General features: G+C 42.0%; 1 protein-coding gene across 1 annotated transcript in view; it reads right to left on the minus strand.

Annotated features, from left to right (window-relative positions):
* KCND2 (potassium voltage-gated channel subfamily D member 2) overlaps positions 1-22166 on the minus strand; it is a 286371-nt gene extending 264205 nt beyond the window's left edge. Inside the window, exons 1-2 of the mRNA XM_083574526.1 lie at positions 21499-22166; positions 17926-19092 (exon numbers count right to left, since the gene is read on the minus strand). Of these exons, the coding sequence (XP_083430652.1) occupies positions 17926-19040 (1115 nt within the window). The 5' untranslated portion in view covers positions 19041-19092; positions 21499-22166. The remainder of the gene's footprint in view (positions 1-17925; positions 19093-21498) is intronic.
* Positions 22167-22892: the final 726 nt, after the last annotated feature.

Consider the following 22892-nt stretch of genomic DNA (forward strand, 5'->3'; position numbering starts at 1 on the left):
AGGGCAGGATATAAATAAAAGTTGGTTTATTATTACTATTATTATTATTATTATTATTATTATTATTATTATTATTTGGAGTGCCTTGGAGGGATTGTTTTAAAGCTGCAAGAGAAACTATCCAGCTAAACCACTATGCACAGGGAATGAGTTCCACAAGCACATCAGCTCCCTTTGCACCACTCCCAAAATCAGCTTCGTAACAATAGGGACTCAAAGGATCTACTTTTTTGCCCCATGTCTCAGGAATATAATTTAAGAGTGCATGACCATCCACAAATATCAATGATTTTTCCAAAACCAAGTTAATATGAACAATACTTTTTGACCAAAAAGAAGACACTTGGGATCCACAAGGAAGTAAGCTAGGAATCCCCACTCTATGAATCACATTTTGTCTGGCACATTTTAATTGCACTAGCATGGCATCCTATTTAGCTACATTAAGGAAAGAAATCATAGGCAAAAGATATAGCAGCTGTGAGAGACCTAACCTATTCATCCATTAGGCTCTGTTGTCAATGGAAATAATTTCTGGCCTAGCCTATTTAAAATAGTTCCCTGCCAGAATCTATTCTCCAAATACTTAAAAACTTCAAGGAAGCTTCCATTTTTTTCTGTTTCTTACCAACATTGTAATGAAATCCTGAAGTGTGTGCAGATTCGCACTTACCTTACTGTTGCAAGGTGATGTGGGTGTTTTCCCCCACTGAACTTCTCTCCAGAGCTCTGCACCCTTCTCAGCTACCTGTGCCTGATCTGAAAAAGCCATATGGGAGACTGATGTCTTCCAATGAGCTTCACCAGAGCATAGGAAGCCACGGAGGGTGGCTACCAAGCACCCTAGGCTGGTACACTCTCTGATTTTGAAAGTCCTTCAAGTTTTGCTTGAAAGACCCTTTCCATTCTGATTTCTTTAAAAGTAAAAATACTTCACTTTAAAAAAAAAGAGAGCTGTCATGTTACACAGGAGGCAGTTTCTCCACCTACTCATTGTGACATGGTGGCCCAGCTGAGGATGATACACAGTTTTTAGGAAACACAAAACACCTGAAAAGACTTCAGAGTGCAGACCACTGAGGAAAAATGAAAGAAAGGACACTCATGAACAATACTTTGCCATATTCAAACTAAACCGGCGGTAGGAGTGGACACAGGAAAGTATAGTCAAATTGGAGGGGCTGACTACCATCTGTGGAGGAGATCTAGATATTTTACCCCTGTCTTCCATTTCAGTCCTTTCACTCCTACATCAGTTACTGGTAGCTAACCTATTGAGCCCTCTGGTTTGGTGGTGCTGTTATTGAATGCCAGGTCCATCCATAATAGCACCATGCTCATCCATGAGGCTTTGTTTTATATTTGATGTTAGCTGCCCTGAGCCCGACTTCAGCTGGGGAGGGCAGGATATAAATCTGGGTGATCTGGGTGCGCTTTACAAGGCTTACAAACCTTGATTTTGTTGGGGAGAGTTATTGCACCATCTCCTTTGCAAGAAAACATATTGATGAGGTTAAGAGGGGCTGCAACAAAACCCATCACCAAACCCACAAGCATTTCACAGAAAATTTCTTTCCCTGTTCAGGTCAGTGCATAAAGATATTCCTGATACAGTGGTACCTCGGGTTAAGAACTTAATTTGTTCTGGAGTTCTGTTTTTAACCTGAAACTGTTCTTAACCTGAGGTACCACTTTAGCTTATGGGGCCTCCTGTTGCTGCCACACCGCCGCCGGAGCACGATTTCTGTTCTCATCCTGAAGCAAAGTTCTTAACCCGAGGTACTATTTCTGGGTTAGCGGAGTGCGTAAATTGAAGCGTCTGCAACCTGAAGCGTCTGTAACCCGAGGTACCACTGTACTCAGTTATGTACAACTACTTCTTAAATGCTACTAGACATTTCCAACTGGCTTGATTGTATTTATTGTGTAATGTACGATACCATTTTTGTTGATACTAGCTGAAATACCACTTATTCCATTGCACCCACCCACACTAAAGGACTTCAGTATATAATATAACTTTTTAGATTCACTTGCTGATATTTTATGAGATGTATCTTACATGGTTTTTAATATTAATAATAATTATTAATATTTTAAAGAAACCCATTACCTACTATTTAAAAAAATGTGTTCTTCCTCAAAACACAGATGACAGTAGGCTTGATACATAGTGTTCTTTGAAATTTTACTAGTACATTGGTGCTATTTTTTAAGCTATGGTTTCCTCCTCAGCAGATGCTGCTTTATTTTCAGTGTTCTTGATGTGGGATTTATGATAAGAAAGACGAACCTTTCAAAAAACATTTCAATATAATGAACATTTTTATCATTTGATGCATAAGCGTAATTGTTGAAGTTTCATATAAGAATGCCATTTTCAAGGGCCAGTTTCCATTTTTCTATTTGTTGGAGGATGAGGAATGACTTCCTTAAAGTCATTCTTAAACTACATCTCTTTCTTCTCACATCTCTAATAAAGAATCAGCTTTTCATCCAAAAGTGAATAGTGAATAAAGAATACTTTTGATGGTGTTGTATGAATGTTCTACGGCACAACTTTTTTTATTTTTCTCTAGGCGGTAACTTTTAAAAGTCCGTTCTTAACCCATCGTAAGAGTTAGGAAGAAAATGATAATGGCTTAAATAGGATACATTAAATCAATTTTGAATCCATCAGTTCTATTATGTAATAGTTCTAACAACATCAAATGACCGAGCTATTTTCATATATACCACAACGCCCAACTAACTTTCTGTATGGGTCCCTAGGCACTTACTGGGGTTCTAGGAATTGGAATCTACTTTCTCGTCACAGAAGAAAACAAGAAAATGTTAATAGCTCAATTGCAGTGCTTTTAGAGCATAGATGTGCCTGCTGCACCAGGCTAGTGGCTTATATGCTCCCACATTTTGTTCTTATGGTGGCCAGATGCAGCACTTCGCATAGAGAATGTTTTAGGCTCACCCTCCACACCTCCTGCTCCCAGATCTCCTGCAGAGATTGGGCCCGATCTTTTCTGACACCAGCTGTGAGATTGCCTTGGGATCTGGTGAATCCTGGACCAGCTCCACCTCACCCTTGGAATGTCCTGTTTGGGGGGTTTCTGCTGGTGGGGATACCAACCACAGGACTCCTGCCCACCCATTCAGAAGGGAAGGACTGTGTTGCTGGGATGCTGATTATATTAGCAGAAATGAGCAGAGGGATGCCTCCACTTGATCTCCCTTCAGTCAAGCAGAACAGGGGGTTGGACTGCAGCCTAAATGTCTGAAACCAACTGCCTTTTCTGTAACACCTTGGCTTGTTATACTTTATACAGTTCTGCATTACTTCTGACACTCCTTATTTTAGAAGTCATTACCCATGATTGCCACTACAGGAAACCTATCTGTTCACTTGTTAGCTGCGTTTTTTTTTTTTTTTTAAATTAACAGCTAGATTTTAATGGAATTGAATTTAATGCTGCTTTTTTCCCCCTTTTCTTCTCTGTGTTGGATTTATGGAATTCATTTTATTATATTTGATTTTTATTCTGTCACACTGTGTTGTTTTATATTTTCATTGACTGCAAACTGTTCTACTCCCTTTCAAACAAACAAACAAACAAACAAATCTATAGCAAAACTATTTTAACAGGCATTACATTCTGTCTCTTCCTCCCTATTGTTCATGTTTGTAAAGCTCACCAGCACTTCATAACTGCCTTTTCTGTGAAAGCTGGAGCATGCATTGACTGATCATCTGAGCTGTGCGGTGGTACCTTGGTTTAAGAACAGTCCTCTTTACGAACTATCCGGTATACGAACTCTGCAAAACTGGAAGTAGTGTTCCGGTTAGCGAACTTTACCTCGGTCTACTAATGGAAGCCGAATGGTGGAAGGGCACAGGCAGCGGGAGGCCTCATTAGGGAAAGCGTGCCTCAGTTTAAGAATGGCTTTGGTTTAAGAACGGACTTCCAGAAGGGCTTAAGTTTGTAAACCGAGGTACCACTGTATTTAAGTATCAAATATTTTCAATTTGCATGTTGTTCTCTAGTGCTCCGTATACAATAGTTATCTTCAGATGGCATCACCAATGCTATATATTATGCTCCAGGGTTGGTATCGTAATCAAATTTCCATACTGATATTAAGAATAGTAACTTTTATGGAATGAACAAATATTCTACCAGACATTTGTTACAACTTTTGCTACCTATTGAAAATTTGATTAAGTTTTGTGTAGTAAGCAACTGTTATTTGATTCCTTTATACAGAGGTGGAATTTCTTTCTTTCTTTCTTTCTTTTTTGGATATTTATATTTTTTATTACCTGGAGAAAGACAATCTAATTTGTAGCTCATAAAGCTTCCTGCTCAATGATCTGAGTAGAAAATTACCATTCATTATATGATAATAGGCTCACTAAACTTTCTTCTGAAGTTGTTTTGAGATTATAAGTATTTTTAATGTAGTTGATTACAGTGTATCTGATGAATATTGTAACATCCAAATAACTCATCTGTTTTTATTATTGGAATAATTTACTTGTCCCAACATTACTACCATCTGGTGTGCAGTTCTATCTTAATATTCATCTTTGTTCAGGCTCTTTATTATCATAAGTAGATTTGATGAATAAGTAGCATTCTGAAATTAATCTAAAGAAGTATAAAGCATATTCTAAAGCTTCTTTTAACTTATAAAGCTATACAGATTCTCAAACTGAGCTGTGATTTATTTTAATTGCACATATACCAATATACAAAGTGAGTAGTCAACTGAATGTTCCTCTCTTGGCCCCTTTGATAGAAAAGAGATGTCAGGATAATTTCTGATAGGGAGCTATTGCCTTTGGGCTTTGGTTAGGAAAGTACTATGAGAAAGGCAGAATGATTTGAGGATGAACATTTTCAGAATTATGAATAAATTAGAGGTAGAGGGAAGTTTTTACTGAGTTGTTTAATTAGGAGAAATTCTGAATCTAGTATGTAGTACTTAGCAATGCTTGCTATCCTGGATCCTAATTTTGTCACAGCCATTTTAATTGGCTTCAGCCTTTTTTTCATTTTTTGTGTGGGAGATTTCCTGAATTGGGAGCCATCATCTCATGACATGACATACTTGCGTGCACTCAAATTAACACAGTTGCATTCATCTATTCAAAGAAACCAGTAGGTGGAATTTATCATATTAGAGACTAGAATAGCAGCAGTCAGCTCCCATTATCTAAGACCAATTGTGTACAGACACAACCTTTCAAGAGGAGATCCCTACTTAGACGAGGGGCACACACATTGTCCAGGGGAAGAAAGAGTTCATGCAAGATCGAAACTGGGTGATATCCCCAGACAAATTGTCAGTGACAGGACGAACCCATCTATTCAAAATCACTCTTCTGCATCCTGAATGTTTGGTGTAATCATGAGCAATTTGGCTGGTGCTGTGCACACAGCCCTGGACCCTTCACTGGGCTTCTTAGCTCAAGAAAATGTACATGCAGCAGCTAAGTTTGCTACGTGTACTGTGAAAACTCTGTGGCGAGGAAAAAGTCATGAATAGAGATCAGTTTTCCCCTGAAGGGGAAAACGGAGTCATTCATTTTAGCTGCTATGAATCATCTTCAGTCCAAAGATGTTTCTACAGTAAATGCATAGGAAAAATCCTATGCCATTATAGCTGCATTTTCACAAGAGTGATGTTCATTTTTAAATGTTTTGGTTCACATCAGTGACCAGATTAAACTCTTTTCTTAAAGCCAGTGTACAGTGCTTTCTTCTTATTTTGTGATGGACAACATATCTCCCATTTCTCTGCAAAAGAGTCATGATGCAGCTGAAATCCACCATAGCAAAATGCATCAACTTTATTCCTAAGCCGTTTTAGCACAGCCTCGTTGCTCCTGTCCACAAGTGATAAAGGCAGCTCAAGGAAATGTTAGCTACCTGGTAGGAAAGTGAATAGAGATTACAAAAAATGATTGTACTATCTCTGTGCTACCCTTATTATAAAGACCAGCTCAAAAAAAAATAAAATGGTGGACATAAATTAGCCTCTTTCCCCCTTTATGGTAGCGCCCACAAACATGGGGCAACTAATTCCTTTTGACAAGAGGAGTGAATTCACTCAGAAGAGATTCAGGAGTTACCACCAGGATGCAAAAACTGTTTAAAGGATATGTCGCTGGGTGGTGATAACTAATAAAAAATAGTTTTAATTTGGGGCGAAATGGGGGGGGGGAGGGACAAAAACACCACAGTAGTATTAATTCAGAAGTCGTATTCTACCATAGGTAGAATAGTCGCCATATCACAATAATGGGTACATCTGTAGACTGCAAAAGGGAGGTATTTTCTGCCACTTCTACAAGACAAGTTGGTAGGGTAGGAAGCATAATGTTAAGTCTCCCTGAATATGTTTGCAACAGTTCTTCTGTCTCTAAGCCTTGGTTTATACCTAACAGGCCTGCTGTGGACCAGGATGCCACCTCTTGAATATAATTTATAACAGCAGATGTTGGTAGTCTCCCTTAGGAGTACTTTCACTGTATAAATAGAAAGTGAAAATAGGGAAATGCTATTTTTCTATACAGTAGCTGCTAGATAACTTCCAGTGGTCTAAATCCTGAAATGGTGTTACTTTTATTATGATGACAATCCAATATTGTATGAACAACATATTCATTATTAAACAGTAGTATATATATTTTTCAGTTGCAGAACAATTGTCACATGAAGTGATCCACAGAGACAGTTAGTCAGGCAGACCTTCTCTTTGAAATACTTCTAGTGATTATGCTCCTCATCTTAAAATATAAATAAATATGCTTGTATTTAGCTGTGGACTTTGTTCAAACACGTGTTCACATACTACAGTGGTACCTCGGGTTAAGAACTTAATTCGTTCCGGAGGTCCGTTCTTAACCTGAAACTATTCTTAACCTGAGGTACCACTTTAGCTAATGTGGCCGCCATGCCGCTGCCACGCGATTTCTGTTCTCATCCTGAAGTAAAGTTCTTAACCAGAGGTACTATTTCTGGGTTAGCGGATTCTGTAACCTGAAGCATCTGTAACCTGAAGCATCTGTAACCTGAGGTACCACTGTAGTTGAAAAGTTTGCCAGCTGAGTCCATTTTGACACCACTACTACAGTATATGGTCATGATCAGTGCTACTATACAAGGAGGTGTCAGAACTCACCATAAACGCCCCCTTGTTCTCTTATAGGGGAAATGGCGCCCACCTGAGAGGTGCCAGAACTGAGCTCTGGTGTGTTCCGGCTGAAGAAAAGCCATGGTCATGATCAGCAATACAACTCTGAGCTGGTGAGACTAGATAAACCACAAAAAGCTGGAATATAGTGCCAGTTTGCAACTAAAATGGTGAAAGAATAGTTTTCTTGGTAAAATGACCTTCAGGTATTAGAATAATTGGCACAGAAACTGATTAATGGAATCAGGAATGTTAGTTGTCATGTCATGATCTAACAAGAAGGAGATTAGCTAAGTGATTTGGAAGCAATACTGGTAAAGCTGTTAAAAAAACAACCCGTAACCTATTTATTCCTTTATATGGTTGCCATGAGAAAGGATCTGATAGTGGATTGGAGTCCAGTTACATGACAGAATGTTGAACTGGCCCACAAAGAATTCCCTGTTTCTCTGAAGCTCAGCCTGCACTATGGTCCACATTAGTTTTATCTGTGTATGTATTATGGTGTTATTCTGGAGATCAGCTTAATGCTGTCACTCACTCTGTCTCTGTGGTTGCTGTTCTACGAATGCAATAAATTAAATGGACAGCATGGTATTATTTACCTACATTATTAATATTGATTACAAACAAAATAAAAGTTTATACATTTGTTATATTTATAAGGGGACTCATTAAGTAAATTATCTAGGGAGTACAAGAATAACAATTGGATGCTGATGAATCACATTTTCCCCTTCTTGTGCCAGGTTGTCCCTTTCCCCATTACAATATTGTAGCATCTTTCTGAATTGCTGCCCCTTCAGCCAAAGCATTGTTGTAGCCATGCTATTAATTTTAATATGTAGCCTCTACCTGACTACTTCAGTCTCCCATTCTCCAGCTTTTCCCAGACCTCATCATACATCTTTCTATCTATTCAAGCTTAGAGGTAACAGCCATTCTTCTGGGTAATTGCTTCAATCACATCACCTTTTCCACTCCATCTTTTCTACCATATCAAATATAAAATTTTCTTTCAAGGCTCTTCGCAAGGTTATTCCCAGCCTACCTATCACGAAACTATCAAGATGACGGCTCTTACATTGGGTCTGCCAGTGATTCCACATTCACCCACACATCTTAAAGTTTCAGACAAACTTCATAGGGTAGGACTGGAAGACTGTATATTATCCAGGAGACACTGCACATGTGGCGGCTTTAACCATGCGAAGAGATAGATGTGTGTAGACACCGGCCATGTGACGTGGAACATCAAGCATTACCACCAAGCTTCACTTGTCTAGATTATGGTTACCAGACATCCCCGTTTCCCAGGGACTTACAAATCCCGGATTTACAAATCTGTCCCCGGACAAAATCTGTCCAGGGGATGTCCCCGGATTTATATTTTAAGTGTTGTAGATTTATTAGTAGGGAATGGATGTTGCGTGGTTGGTTCAACGGCACAAGACACATCAATATGGGGACTTCCGGTGAGGCAAAATGGCAGGCGCCATGGCAGCGAGCAGCTCCTGAAGCCAGCCAGAGCCAATTGCACTACCAGGCTGGCTCCGGGCTGCTGAGACTGCCACTGCCACCACCACTGCCAAGGGGGAACCAGGGATGCCCGGTGTGTCAACTGGGGGAACTGCTGACTGCCCCCCCCCCCCCCGTGACCCAACTGTCCAGCGGCACTCTGGGGCCAGGAAAACCCCAGAGACGATGCAGGGAGAAGGAGGAGAGGAGAAGGAGAAGGAAGAGAGAGAAAGAGGAAAGAGGAAAAAAAGTGGAGCCCCAACCTTGCCGCGCTGCTGCCGCTGCTCAGGAAGAGAGGTAGGAGAGCACCTGGAGGGCAAGGACACGTGGCCGAGCCCAGGCCTGACCTGTGCCTACTCCATGGCGGCTAGTGCTCCAAGAGATCAGGCCAGGGCCCAGAGGAAGGTCACATGTCAGAGAAGACCACAGAAGAGAAGATATTAATTCTTAATTTTTTAAAATAACTTTTAAAAATATCTTTCTCTTTCTCTCTCTCTCTCTCTCTTTTTAAAAGTTTCCCCGGATTCTTTGAAAAAAATCTGGTAACCTTAGTCTAGATTGATCTTATTGCATGGCCAAAGTTCAACCAGCTACAGATTTATTATATAGCTGCTTAAAGAAACAATCCTAACTCCTGTTTGGGAGTGTAGGGCTGAATGGATCTCTGCCACTTATGCTGGGCACAATGGAAGGTTTGGGGAGGAGAGTAGTTTCTTCCCCCTTTTTGCTGCAGTAGCTCTAGGCTGGTGCAGCAGAGAGGCCCATGCCAGGTCCACTGTTGGTAGCTAGACCAGCTTAGGATCCACCAACTCCTTGCCTGGTCCAGGTCTGTCCATTTTCAACCCCACTCTCAGGAATGCCCTATGACTGGTGTTTTGAATGGCTACTGCTGGGGAGGAAACCCAAACCCTCTCCAACATACCTGGGGGCTTAGACTGCTGTTAGGGAAAGTTCAAAATACATACATCCCATATAGTTACATGATTCCACTCTCAGGTATTTCATGTTCTTAGCAACTCTGAGGCTATCAACAGAATTGGGCTATATAATATGCCATTAGATTTGGAACAAGTCGCCTAAACAGAGATACCAATGACAGCCATTCTTGCACCCTGTTCTGAACCCCATGGAAGTAAATTTGTGTAAACGATATGTAGGACTTTATTGGAAAATGGTAACAATTGAGCCAGTACAGGGAGATTCAGTGTTTTAGTATTACGTTTATAGCTGTTAAAATTAATTTCTTCGGATTATAATGGAATGTAGTATTTTTAATCCACTGTAATCTGCAGTGAGTCTTTGGGATGAGTCCAGGTACAGCTTTGAGATACATACATACTGTGTTCATAAAAAAGGATTAAACATATCTGAGAAAGACATATAGTGTGAATAAATGAAGCTCCTGCAAACATCACAGCAATAAGGTTTAGAGATGCCATAGAAATGTGGGAAGCAGTATGCCCCAATATACTAAATTAGTTCATTCTTGTTTAAAGATGTCTGCATAATACCTGGGATTTTCATTTAAGTCACAGTTGTTTATCAGATCTACTCCCAGATATATAGCAGAGCACATATTTTGTCCTAGTGAAGCCCATGGCACCAGATTGTCTAACTCAAAATACATCCCTTAACTTGGTTGTGTATTGAGTTACACTGGCAGAATGTCATGTCCATGCATTGATTGCTTTATATCAGAAACACTGATGTTTCTGATCAGCACTTTGTTCGCTGATCACATAAATTTTTACTTCCATCCAGAAATTTGCTTTGCAGGATGCTTCTTATATCCAAAATGCTTTTATACTTTTCAGTTAAGTGTGTGCTTAAAGAAAGCTACCTAATCCTGGTGAGGTATAATATTGAGAATTTATTTGGTGGGGGGTTGATTGGGTTGTTTCCACATCTATTCCACATTAGTATCTTTTTCAGAAAGATGGAAATGTTTTCTGTGATAAGCTGGAAAATAATAAGGGGTTTTAAAATGTTTTAAGGAGGTAACATAATTCTCACCAAAGCAGACCACCAAATGTTGGACCACAGTGATGGAAAGGAAGGGTTTGTTTTTGAATATATGCATCTGCAACTGTATCACTAGTTCTGGACAGTTTATTGATTCCTAATTGTTTTAAAACAATTGCCATATAAATACTGATTCTCTTCTCACTTGGTTTTCTATAAAGAAGGGATTTTTCTGTGGATACTGAGTAACCTCCAGGAACAAAATTCTATATGACAAAGAAAGCAATAAGATGAACAAAATTTGCTGGTAAATAATAAACAAGTTGAGTACTTTCTCTTGTGCTTGTAAAATACTGTTCATGTCAACAAAATATCAGATAAATATTTTATTTGCAAAGGTTTTTTTTTATATTTCACTGTGCTTCATATTACAGCTCCCTTTTCCAACCTGGTAAGAACATTCAGTGGCATAGCGTGGGGGGTGCAGGGGGGGGCGGGCGCACCGGGCACAACATCTGGGGGTTAGGGTTAGGGGGTGCAAATCCACGGGTTAGGGGGTGCAAATCCACGGGTTAGGGGGCGCAAATTACTTGCCTTGCCCCGGGTGCTGACAACCCATGCTACGCCACTGAGAACATTTCAGTCACCAGTATTATAAATGTTTCAGTATTTTTGTAAAAACAAATGGGGACAAGAAATAAGGTAACACTCATTTGGAGTCCTGGATTTTTCTGTTATTTTAAGTCAGGTTTTTAATCTCGTTCTAACACTCTGGAACATCACTTAAATAATAGTCCAAGACTAATAAATCATATCCTAGCTGCCATTATCATACATGACAGCTCATGCTGTTAGTGTTGCAGTAAAATATTTGTTGTTTTGGCTTTTGGTCTCCACTGCACCAGTCAAACTGCTATTTTCTGACTCATAATGACTCAACTGCCAAAACACCAGATTCCATCTGCTTCCAATCTAAGGAAAGGAAAATGAATTACCGTACCTGCCACCAAACTGACACTTGGTGACAGAACGCTCAGGCCATGGCAGTTTCATGAAATCAGCAAGTCATCAAAATACTATATTATCTGTTAGGGGAATAATCTTGAGCATGTGTTCTTTTTCTTCAACTACTACAAACTCTTTGACCTTCAAAGTTCTTCCTGGCCTTGTCCATGGTATATTCCCACCTGTAAACTTTGTTCTCTACCTGAGCTGATCCAAAATTTAAATCGGAAGCCCTCCTTCATATGCAACCTCCATAACAGATTCAGAGAGTGGTGACAAGTTAGAAGGTCTTTTTGGTTGTGGTCTCCAATCTATGGGAATGCCCTTCTCAGAATGCCCCACCTGTTACTATCTTTTTGACATCAGATGTGAATTTTGCTCTCAGGCATTTGATAGGCTGTTTTACTCGGCATTAGAACACAACTTGCAGAGCACTAGGCAAGATTTGATCACCTAATATCAGCTGATCAACCATTTGGGAACCAATCTGTCTAACATGAGCTGTGCGGTGTGTTGGGAGATAAGGATTCAGTCTGACAGCCAGATCCAATTCTCCAGCCCTTGAATATAGTGTGATTCTGCCTTAGGACCACAGTCATTGCCCTTGATTATAAACCTGAAAGAGGAAGCTTATCAAATTACATAATCACAATGTGTGTTACAAGCTGAATTAATTCAAACACTAAAAGCAATATATTTCTAACCATTTTTTTCCCATAAAACTCATGTTTACACAATCTTTTCATCTTGGCTTTTTAACTTTGTTCTGTTAAAATCCATAGACTTTGCATCATAAATAGTACATTCTTAGAACCTTAGAATCACAACATTGTAGAGTGGGAAGGAACCCTCAGGGTCATCTAGTCCAACTCCCTGAAATGCAGGAATCTAAACTAAAGCATCCATGAGAGATGGCCATCCAATCTCTGCTTCAGAACTTACAATGAAGCTGAGTCCACCACCTTACGAGGGGGTCTGTTCCTACTGTCAGAAAGTTATTCTTGATGTTCAGTTGGAAGCTCCTTTCTTGTAACTTGAAGTCATTGGTTAGGGTCCTACCCTCTGAAGCAGAAGAAAACAAGTGTGCTCCATCTTCCATGCAAGAGCCCTTGAGATATTTGAAGATGGCTATCATAACTCTGTTCAGTCTCCTCTTATCCAGAGTAAATATACCCAGCTCCCTCAACCATTCCTCATAAGACTTGGCTTCCAGACCCTTGATCATCTTGGTCACCCTCCTCTGCAAATGTCCCAGCTTGTCAATATCCTTAAACTTTGGTGCCCAGAACTGGACTCAGCACTCCAGATGTGGTCTGACCAAGGTAGAATAGTGTGGTACTATTTCCTCCCTTGGCTGGGGCATTTCATCCAAGCTGTTTATAAATACATTGAGCAATATGCCCAGGACAGAACCCTAAGGCACCCCTCTTGTCACTTTTTTCTAGGATGATGAGGATCCATTAGTGAGTAAAATCTGGGCTAGTTCAATCAACCAGCTACAAATCGACCTAACAGTTACCTCATCTACATTTTACCAGCTTTTCTGCAGGAATATAATGGAGGGCTTCATCAAAAACCTGGATAGGTACAGTAAAAATGCACAGAAGACGACAAGTTAGCAATAGTGACACAAAAATACAGCAAGAATGACCAAGAAGGGGACTTCATTAGCAGCAAGGTTTTAAGCAGGGATGGCCAAAAGAGAGGCTGTAGTGGTCAGAGGCAGGGGATAGAGAACTGAGAAATAAAGCAGTTTTGTGGGCTTTGGGGGCTGTCTCTTTTCCGTGAAAAATTGTCTAGAAATAATTGGATGTCTCTGATGCTGGAGGTGAGATTACTATAGTAACAAGTGACACCTGCAACAAAATGTTGGGAAGTGTATCCCATTTATAATTCCAGGCAGTCAATAACACAAGCCTTGCAATACTGTTCAGGCCTTCAGTGGTGTTGGTGGGGAGGAGAGCAGGCAAGTTTCAGGAGTTGAAAAGGTATAAGGACATCATTTTTCTTCACCCACCGAAAAGGGTTCCCTCTGTACTATATAGTGTTGCACGACTGCCAGGCCAAAACCAGAGTGGAGGACGTGCAGTTTTAGTGATGAGAAAGGCATCTCTCCAATCCAACCTTAATTCTCTCTTTCTCCAGGATACTTTCTATAAGCTGTTTGGGATGTGTGCAGGTTGATTCCCTTTCCTGCCTCTGACCTCCGTTGTGTGAGTGGAGAGAGGATACTTTCAACTGACGCATGAACATTCTGTGTCTCAAAGTGCACTTAGCCACTAACTTGATTAATAGAGCCACACAATCAGTCTTCTAATTTTTTAAAAACCCTTCCCCCCCCCCCACTTTTCTATGTAGGCTCCACTGCCATCCACATTATGCAAGCTCACGGGTTTCTGTCAGGCAGCACTTATATACTTCTGTATGTTTGTTGTGTCCCCTGAATTTGTAAAAGCTACTGTTTCGCTTCAAACTGATAGGCTGCCACTGTTTGCTTTTAAACAAAATGATAATATAAACAAATAGCAGCTTTATATATTCAGCACATAAAGGGGCAGCAGTTCACAGCTGAAAAGCAACAAAAGACCAGGATGCATTTGCAAATCATCTTCAAAAAGGTCTACCATTCACCTCTATGTGGAAATATAATCAGACACTGAAATAGCTTATAATACTTCTATGTATTATTGCCTAGATAATTACTTTTGCCTGGTTATGAAAACATATTTGTGATCTTTTCACTAACTGCAAAAAATGTAGCGATGATTCATAAACTGCAATACTAATTAAACAAAAAAGTTTTGTTTTTGCTTTTTTACTTTATCCATACTTTACTAAAATCTCCATTATTGATTTATTTACCAGATCTCTGGCATTGCAAATTAGCATAGATTCGACCCACACTGAATTGGCAATAAAAAGTGGCAAGGTCTAATAATAGTAGCTGTAGCTATCTCAAGTTGGACTACAGCTAAACAAGATTGTTTCTGATCTACTTTAAAGTTGGTCCAAGCTTTTATTCTAACATCTGACTTAACTCCTTGAAAAAGGCTGAAGTATTGTGCAATATGTTCCAATGAACATATTGTGACTTCTGAGTAAACATGCATAGAATTGTATTATTAGAGCTGTTTTTGGAGACTAAAATATGACAATATTTAACATGAGGAGTGCTCTGTAAAAAAGAAAATGTAATCTGTTGCATTTTTATAAGATTGGTAAATTGTCTAGCAATCACAAAGAAATATGGCTTTGCTCCCAGCATTATGACTTTTCCATGACTAAGTTCTCATTCCATATCCTTGCTATTTCAGAAAAGCCCATATTCATTTTCTACAGTGTACAAAATTTAGCTGTTTACTTACCAGAAACCTTCATGTGGTTTTATAGCATTCAAGAGAAGTTACTAAGCAAAGTGTAGTTCATTTCACTTTGTCCATAATTAAAACATTCTTTTATACAAACAAATCTTAATGTCCTTAAATAGGCTTTAAGCCAGCCATGTAAACTGAAGATAATTTTGTCTAATGGAGAACTGCAGAATTTAACACTGAGTTTTAGAAGTGAGTAATATATAACAACCTTGAGTTTGCTTTCTCCTGCTTCTACTTTTCCTTCTTTAGGCCTTGTCCCAAATGAAAATATCATTTGTGGGGTGAAGGGATTGCTCTTGAGATTACTGTTTCACTATAATTTCACTATAATTGCAAAGAACTGATATGAAAAGATAAATTGAATCAGTCAATCTGTTGATGTGTATAGTAATGAACCACAAGAAAACTTACACAGTGCTTTTTTGTCAACACCCCTTCAAGCCAAGTTTAACATTAATACATATTCTTGGTACTAGTAATACTCCTTCTCTCTAAGAGCATTAAGAATATCCACAGAGGTGGTCCTAAAAAGGAAAGGGGGTATCATACAAAAGTAGGAAAGCTGCTTTATAAAGTATCACACAGTGGGACAATGGACATTTTGTCATAAGACGCAATGTGGTCTAACTAGTGTTTAAGGAGCGAAGAAGCAGAACAATTCTATTTATCTGCATATCAGACTACCTACTTTCCAAAGTGTCTGGTGCCATCATCCCACTAAATAATAACAACAGCATGGGGGAAATTCAACAGCAAGGCAATGTAACAAAAGACAAGTGCCTCTTCAGCACCATGGACAAGAACAAGCAGATACTACCATCAATGCAGTCATTTAAACATGTCCTGCACTTAATGTGAGTCATAGCAACTACTGATCAGACTTTCTCTTCTTCTTCTTCTTCAGATATTGTGGCAGATATTGCATCAACATTGTTTCTTCAAGTGTTATAGAAAATATTAGATCAACACTGTGTACCACTTATTAAAAAAAATGCTACTGATAATATTTCCCTGAGTGCAAAACTAGACATTTCATTAGACACTTTGGTATAATATATAGGCATGACACAGATATGCCTCAATCCCATCAAAAACAGAGGATAAGGGTCTACTTTTATGAGCAAAAAGAGTGAGCAGGTGGGAGGTACTGAGGCTTCCCTTGTCTCTGTTTTCTTCCCACAGTCAGTCAGTCCCACCTCCCAAACAATTTCCTCTCCAATGCTCCAAAACTAGGTTTGCCTATCTGAGAGAAAAGTGACGGAATGGAAGAGTTGGGGAGAAATAAACTGTTGAGTGGAAGAGGATTCAGTACTCCCAACATATACAACCCTTCTGCTTTAAAATCAGCTCCCTGCCCCCATTTATTAATGACTGGTTCCTTTTTAAAGACATTATCATTACTAATTTCAACCTAATTTGTATGCACAATCAAGCCAGAGTTAAGCACTTTTACACAGCACTGATTTCAATGGGAGAGTTAAGTACTTGCTTAAATCTCTTCTATTGAAAGTAATGGAGCTTAAGTGACTGTATTTTGCCCTATGCATGAAACAACATTAAAATGGATAATAATAATAATAATAATAATAATAATAATAATAATAATAATAATGTAACATATAGAGAGGGACTACCAATTTCCTGTATAAGTAGATCACTATCCATTACTGAAATGCCAAGTCCTCTGCAAGAACAATATTTTCGGTGTTCAGGATTTACCTCCATAATAATTTTCCATATCAGCCAATACCATTGTTGAATAGAAAATGATAGCAGTATAATTATGCACATTTTTAATGCTTTGCAAATGGTTTTCTATATAAAACATAATCTGTGAGTTCATTAATTCTGATACAGAGTTTATCTTCAGCAAATAAGTTTATATGGATGTTAGAACACAGTTGCAGCAATGAAAATTTTGAAATGAGATAAATACTGTTACATTTTTTAAGCCATACATTTGACTAAGGTTTTGCAAAGATTTGGGAATACAATGACTGTGGTGTCCCTAGAATTGACTTACCTCCTCAGGTCAAATCCAGCACTTGAACCACTGATTTTAATGCTGTATCATTTTCCATCTTAAGCAAATATATTTACACAACATGTTTTTAGAAATACAATACTACACCAGCTATTAATGTCCTTGGTAAATTTGCTGCAGTTTCAAAAGACTTTGACTTCCCACACAAAGTTCACTATATTATTACGGGTTTGAAATTTTCATTGTTATATTTTCAAAGTTAGCAGGACTTAGATTTAACACATATTAAGTACAAACATCATAATATATCATTCTGATATACCAGCACTGGCATAAATGCATGTAAATTGGTAGGTATCATCCCATTTCTGATTCCATTGGAGAATAATATTGACTTTCCTGAGGTTAGACTAAAGTTTGTAAAAATATACTTACTCTTTCTTGGACAGATACATTCACCTTTAGAATATTTTAAAAGAATTTACAATTTTGGTCCAACACTAACATGAGAGCAAAATCACCAAACTTTAGATTGGATTTCAAGCATGTAACTCATCACCTCTTGTTCCCTAACATTCAAACGGAAGTAGGTGAATAGAAATTTAAACACTGGGATCTCAATATGCAAGAGGAAAGATATTAAAATTAAAGCGATCTTACAATTGCAAGGACCGCTCATTATTGTGCTCAATTAGAGATGGAGAACTCCCATACTTCTGCACATCACCACAGACAGATAGATCAGAGGCACTTCCTTGATCAAAACACAGGTGTACATTGTCACTTTCCTCACGCAATTTTGAAACACAAAATTGGAAAAGCAATGATAGCAACATGGCTTTTTTTTATATTCTGCTCAGGTAGCTACCAAAACCAATATGCACTTACCCAAGGGTGGTCATAGTGACAATGGTATACCAGAAAGCTGCAGGGATGCTGGTGAATTTGGTGGACGTTGAGCCTTTCTCAGCATAGAACATGACCGTAGCAAAGATTATGATGGCCATAGTGAGAGAAAAGAGGAGAAAGCCAAGCTCTGATGCACAGCTTTTCAGAGTGTAGCCCAGGATGCGCAAACCCTGCGAGTGGCGGGAAAACTTAAAGATCCGGAATACACGGAAGACACGCAGTGTTACAAAGGCCCCACTGACATCCTCATTGTTGGTCATCACAAGACCAATGTAATAGGGCATAATGGCCACTACATCAATGATGCTCATGACACTACGCACAAACTTGTAACGGCTCGGGGCAGCCACTAGACGCAACAGATACTCAACTGTGAAGATCATGACACAGGCCGTATCCAGGCAGAAGAAAGCCACATCATAGCGCTCTCCACAGGACAGCTCCTTGATGGTACCAGGACTTAGCCCACAGGGTACTGTCTCCACTACATTGGCAAGGACGGAGACGGCAATGAAGAAGCCCGTAACATAGTAAAATACCAGGGCCAGTGTGCTGGTGTGTGGATTCTCAAAGGCCCGCCACATCCTCTCCCGGGCTGTCATGGAGGGCAGATTGCATTCATCGGCATTATCCTGGTCAGCATCATCCTGAAGACGTTCGGCATTTTCCCGCCGCCGGTCCTTGTATTCCTCATAGCAGCAGTCACCAATGATCTCAGGGATTATACCAAAGAAGGCCAGCTCCTCATCATAGGCTGAGATGCACTCTTGACGCGGGTAGTGTAGCTTCCCTGTTCGGTAGAAATTGAGGATGTGTCGGAAGATGTCAGGGTCCCGGTCGAAAAAGTATTGCTGCGTCTCAGGATGGTAGAAGAAATCCCTTTCTGAGCTGCCCAGCAGCGTGTCAGGATAGCGTTCCAGGGTATCCAGCCAGGTCTGGAACTGGGTGCCACTGACATTCAGCACAATCAGAGAGTCCTGGCTACGCTTCCTCTCTTGGCGAGGGGCAGTCGGCATGGGGTTTGTGGCCACCGGCATCCATCCTATAGCAGCTGCCCGAGCAAAAGGCAGCCATGCTGCTACTCCTGCTGCCATGGTGTAAGTTGCTACTGGTATGCCCAGGGGTTCTTTTTAGAAATAATCCAGTCTACATAAAAAAACAACAAAATGTACCAAGAAATTAGGATGTCTGCTATTTCCAAAGAATATAAATTTCTATGTTTATGTCTGTTGCTTTGAGGTTTATTTTATCATTCTATTATTTTATATGTTTAGTCTACCGATGTGTTACTTGGTGTTCTACTGCTGGGATCATCTCATAGTGAAGAGCAGTATCAACATACTCTGAGTGCATAATAAAAACCTTACCATTTCTCCCCTCTTACTCTATGTCACCTTCTCTCATTTGCCACCATTCCATCATTATTCAAGTCAGACTAAGAAATCAGATTTTGTATATTAACTACTGATGGTAGAAGGATAGATGTCGTGTAGTACTATAATCCCCAAACTGGCACCTCCTGTCTCTACCACTTGGTTCCTGATAAGGAAATCTTCACATGCAGAAAAATACAGCTGCAAGAGGTAATCAGTCAGCCAGCCTGCCAGGTCCAATAAGCAGCAGTTAGATAATATTCCAGGCCAAAGGCACAATCTACTAGCTAGGAACAATTCCTGTACTGTCCTGATTCCTGGAGATGCACTCCAAGCCCAAATGCAAGCCCAAATCCCTTCTCACCTACTCCTACACTAGCCATCAGCTGCAAATATCTGACTTGGAAATGAAGAGAGAGAACAGATGATTATGCTATGTTCCCTTTGGTAAATCCTTAAGCTATGCTGCTGAAGGAACACTTGCTAATTTTTCCACATCCATTTTTTAGGAAACAGCAGGTTTAGGAAGAAGATGTCCACTCTGAATTCACAGCTGATTTCACATCATGTCCACCCACCACTCACCTTCTCCAGACTCCTCCTGTTCTGGGGAAACAGGGCAGAGGGATAAAGGCAAACCAGTAACTTAAAAGTTAGGGAAAGACAAGCTTTCTTTTAAGAAAACTTGCAGAGGGGCGGTTTGACTCCTGAGGAACAGGTGATGGAGGGAACAGGTGTTTAGAAGAAAATGGGACCTGGATTCTGCAAGCTTCTTAGGGAAGATGAAGAGGGAAAGGGAAATAGAGTACCTTAGTAAGCAAGGTGGGCATACTAAACAATTGGGGAAAGTCAAAATGTGACTTTCTCTGGGCAGAAGTTCAGGAAGAAGGACCAGTTGTGGGTACAGGAATAAAAGTAGGAAACTCTGAGGGAGAGGTTCTTATGAGGGGGGGCATATTTTATTAAATGCAGAGAGAAAAGGCAGGAGCTTTGTAATAGGTTGGGGAGGGGGGAAATGAAGGATAAGTTGGAGGGAAGGAGAGGTGTTGGGAGTTTCCTGGGAGGATAAGGATGGAACTTGAGGGTGCTGATGTGGGTAGAAGAGACCTAACTGATTTGAGTTTGCAGATGCAGTCGAGTTAGGCTGGATTAGAGTATTCATAGTTCAGGAAGAGGAAGGGAGGGTCAGTGGGTGTCTGGGGAGCAGGAGGGGAGTCTCCTGCCTGACCATCTTCAGGAAAGGTTGAAGACAGGTTGGGGTCCTATGAGCAAGTGTGGGTGTTTGTGGGTGCCTTGGGGCATGGGCATAGGCAGGGCTTTGTTAGGGGGCGAGACTTTGGTTAGGGGGGCAGAACCGACCTGATAGGGCAATTAGTTATTTCTATTGTTTTACTTGATCTAGTGGGGACAGTTCCCCCCTGCCCCCCCATGCCTTAGGGAGTTCAGGGATGTCAGAAAATAAGTAAGCTTAGGGAGTCCGAAGATACTACGAGGGAGAGGGGAAAATACAGTTCCAGCAACAGTTTCACAAAAGAGAGATTTATGGGCAATATGAAACCGAGGACACGCGCGGGGGGGGGGCAGGAGGACATAGGCAGGAAGTTCATTTTGTAGTCTCAGGGAGGAAAGGGGGCTGGTGGGGTGTGATTTTTCCCCCCGGGGACACACACACACACACACACACACACACCCAACAATCTAATGAAAGAGATTAGAAAGCAAATCAATTGCCTCCGTTCCCTGGGGAGCCCAGAGTGCTCTCGGTTCCTCTCCCCACCCCCGCTTCCTGCAACCCCCCCCCCTTCGCCCGAATTCGCCCGCCCAAAAAAAAAGAGCGAAAAAGGCGCGCGCCTTCCCTCAGCGCCGCCTCGCCTGGGCGCCTCTCGAGCCCTCGCAAACTCTCCTCGCCACTTGATGCTGCCGAGCAGGTGGCGCGGCGCCCAAAACCTCTGGCGGCGGCGGCGGAGAGAGATGGAATTAAACATTAAAAAAAAACCGTTGCTGACCCGTGTGTGTGTGTGTGTGTGTTCCTAATAATATGGAGTAGGGGCGTGTGACCGGTGTGTGTGTGTGTGTGTGTGGAGGCGAGGAGGTGAGGGGGGGGGGCGCGTTCTCTTTCCTGAGGTGGGCTCCGTCTCTCCCTCCCTCCCTCCCTCCCTCCCTTGCAGTATCTCCTCACCTGGCGAAGTCGCCTCGTGGCCGGGGCGCCCCGTTTGGCATGGAGGTGGCGGGCGCGCGTGCGTCTCTCCCCCCCCCCCCACCTCTCTCCGCTAGAGGCTTCTCCTCCGCCCGCCCCTTCTTCCCGCCGCTTCCCCTCAGCAACAAGTTCGACGGCGGCGGCGGGGCGGCCGGTGGGCGTGTGGCGAGAGCGACGCAATCCCGCCTGCTGGCGGCTCAATGCAGACCCGCTTCTTCTTCCTCTCCTCCTCCTCCTCCTCCTCTCAGGAACCAGCCCTGCTCGGCGGCGGCGGCGGCGGCGGTTCCAGTCAGGCAGTCGGAGGGCTGCTGCTGCTGCCGCCGTCCATGCCGCGGGCTGCTGCTGCTGCTGCTGCTTCTGACGGAGGGCAGGGCTGGGGGCGAAGACCGGCTTCCTTCTCGCTGCTGCTGCCTTTCCAGTGGGTGGCCCATGCCTGGCAGAGCCGGGCGAGGGGGGCTTCTCGCTTGCCGCCGCCGCCGCCGAGGATGCTGCCGCTGCCGCTCCTGTCGCCGCTCGGGGCTGGCGGGGCTGCGGAGAAGGAAGCGGGGAAGACGGCAGCAGGAGGCGGAGGAGGGGAGAGAAGCCCACCCTGCTGCTGCCGCCGCCGCCGCCGCTGCTGCTGCAGGTTATGATTTCACACAGGCGCCTCTTTCGCCTCCTCCCACCCGGCAAATGTCACTGGGGCGGCGCGGGGGGGGGGGCGGGGGGGGGAGAGAAGGCGGAGGGAGTCCCGGTGCGGAGGAGGAGGAGGAAGAGGAGGGCATCGATCCGGAGAGGAACAAAGAGAATTGCAAATCGGTGCACACTCCGGCTTGGCAACGCAGGAGAAGGGGCAGCGGGGTGTGTGTGTGTGTGTGTTGCGTGTGTCGCTCTGCCCTCATCGGAATCTCGCAGACGACACCTTGGTTGTCCGTCTGCCCCACCACACACGTTTTCTGAGGAAGTCTTTGCAGAAGGTGGTTTTTCTCCCCCTCCTCCCCCTCTTCTAATATTTCTGAAACTTTGTGGGATTCCCAAGAATGCCCATTTGCAAATGACAACCAACTAAGCTGAGGTTATGCAATGTTTCGCTGTGTTTTGCAGCCGCTGGCCAAATCGCCTTGAACCAGCTTTCGAAAATGATCGTCATTCCTGGGAGGTTTCTCTCTCTCTCTCTCTCTCTCTCTCTCTCTCTCTCTCTCTCTCTCGTTTTCCAAATCATCTTCGCTTATCCCCGTCCGCTTTGGAAAACCAGAATCCCTCTCTTTTTGACCGCTAGATGGCGCGTAGAGGACGAGTAAGTCTCCGCTGCACCTTCATGGCTCCAACTTCAGAAATGGTTGATACCTGTTGTGTGAGCTGGACCACTTCAGCCTGGGGTGATGTTACAGGACTGA

The sequence above is a fragment of the Podarcis filfolensis genome (genome assembly GCF_964270895.1).
Source record: "Podarcis filfolensis genome assembly, chromosome: 10".
Classification (NCBI taxonomy): Eukaryota; Metazoa; Chordata; class Lepidosauria; order Squamata; family Lacertidae; genus Podarcis; species Podarcis filfolensis.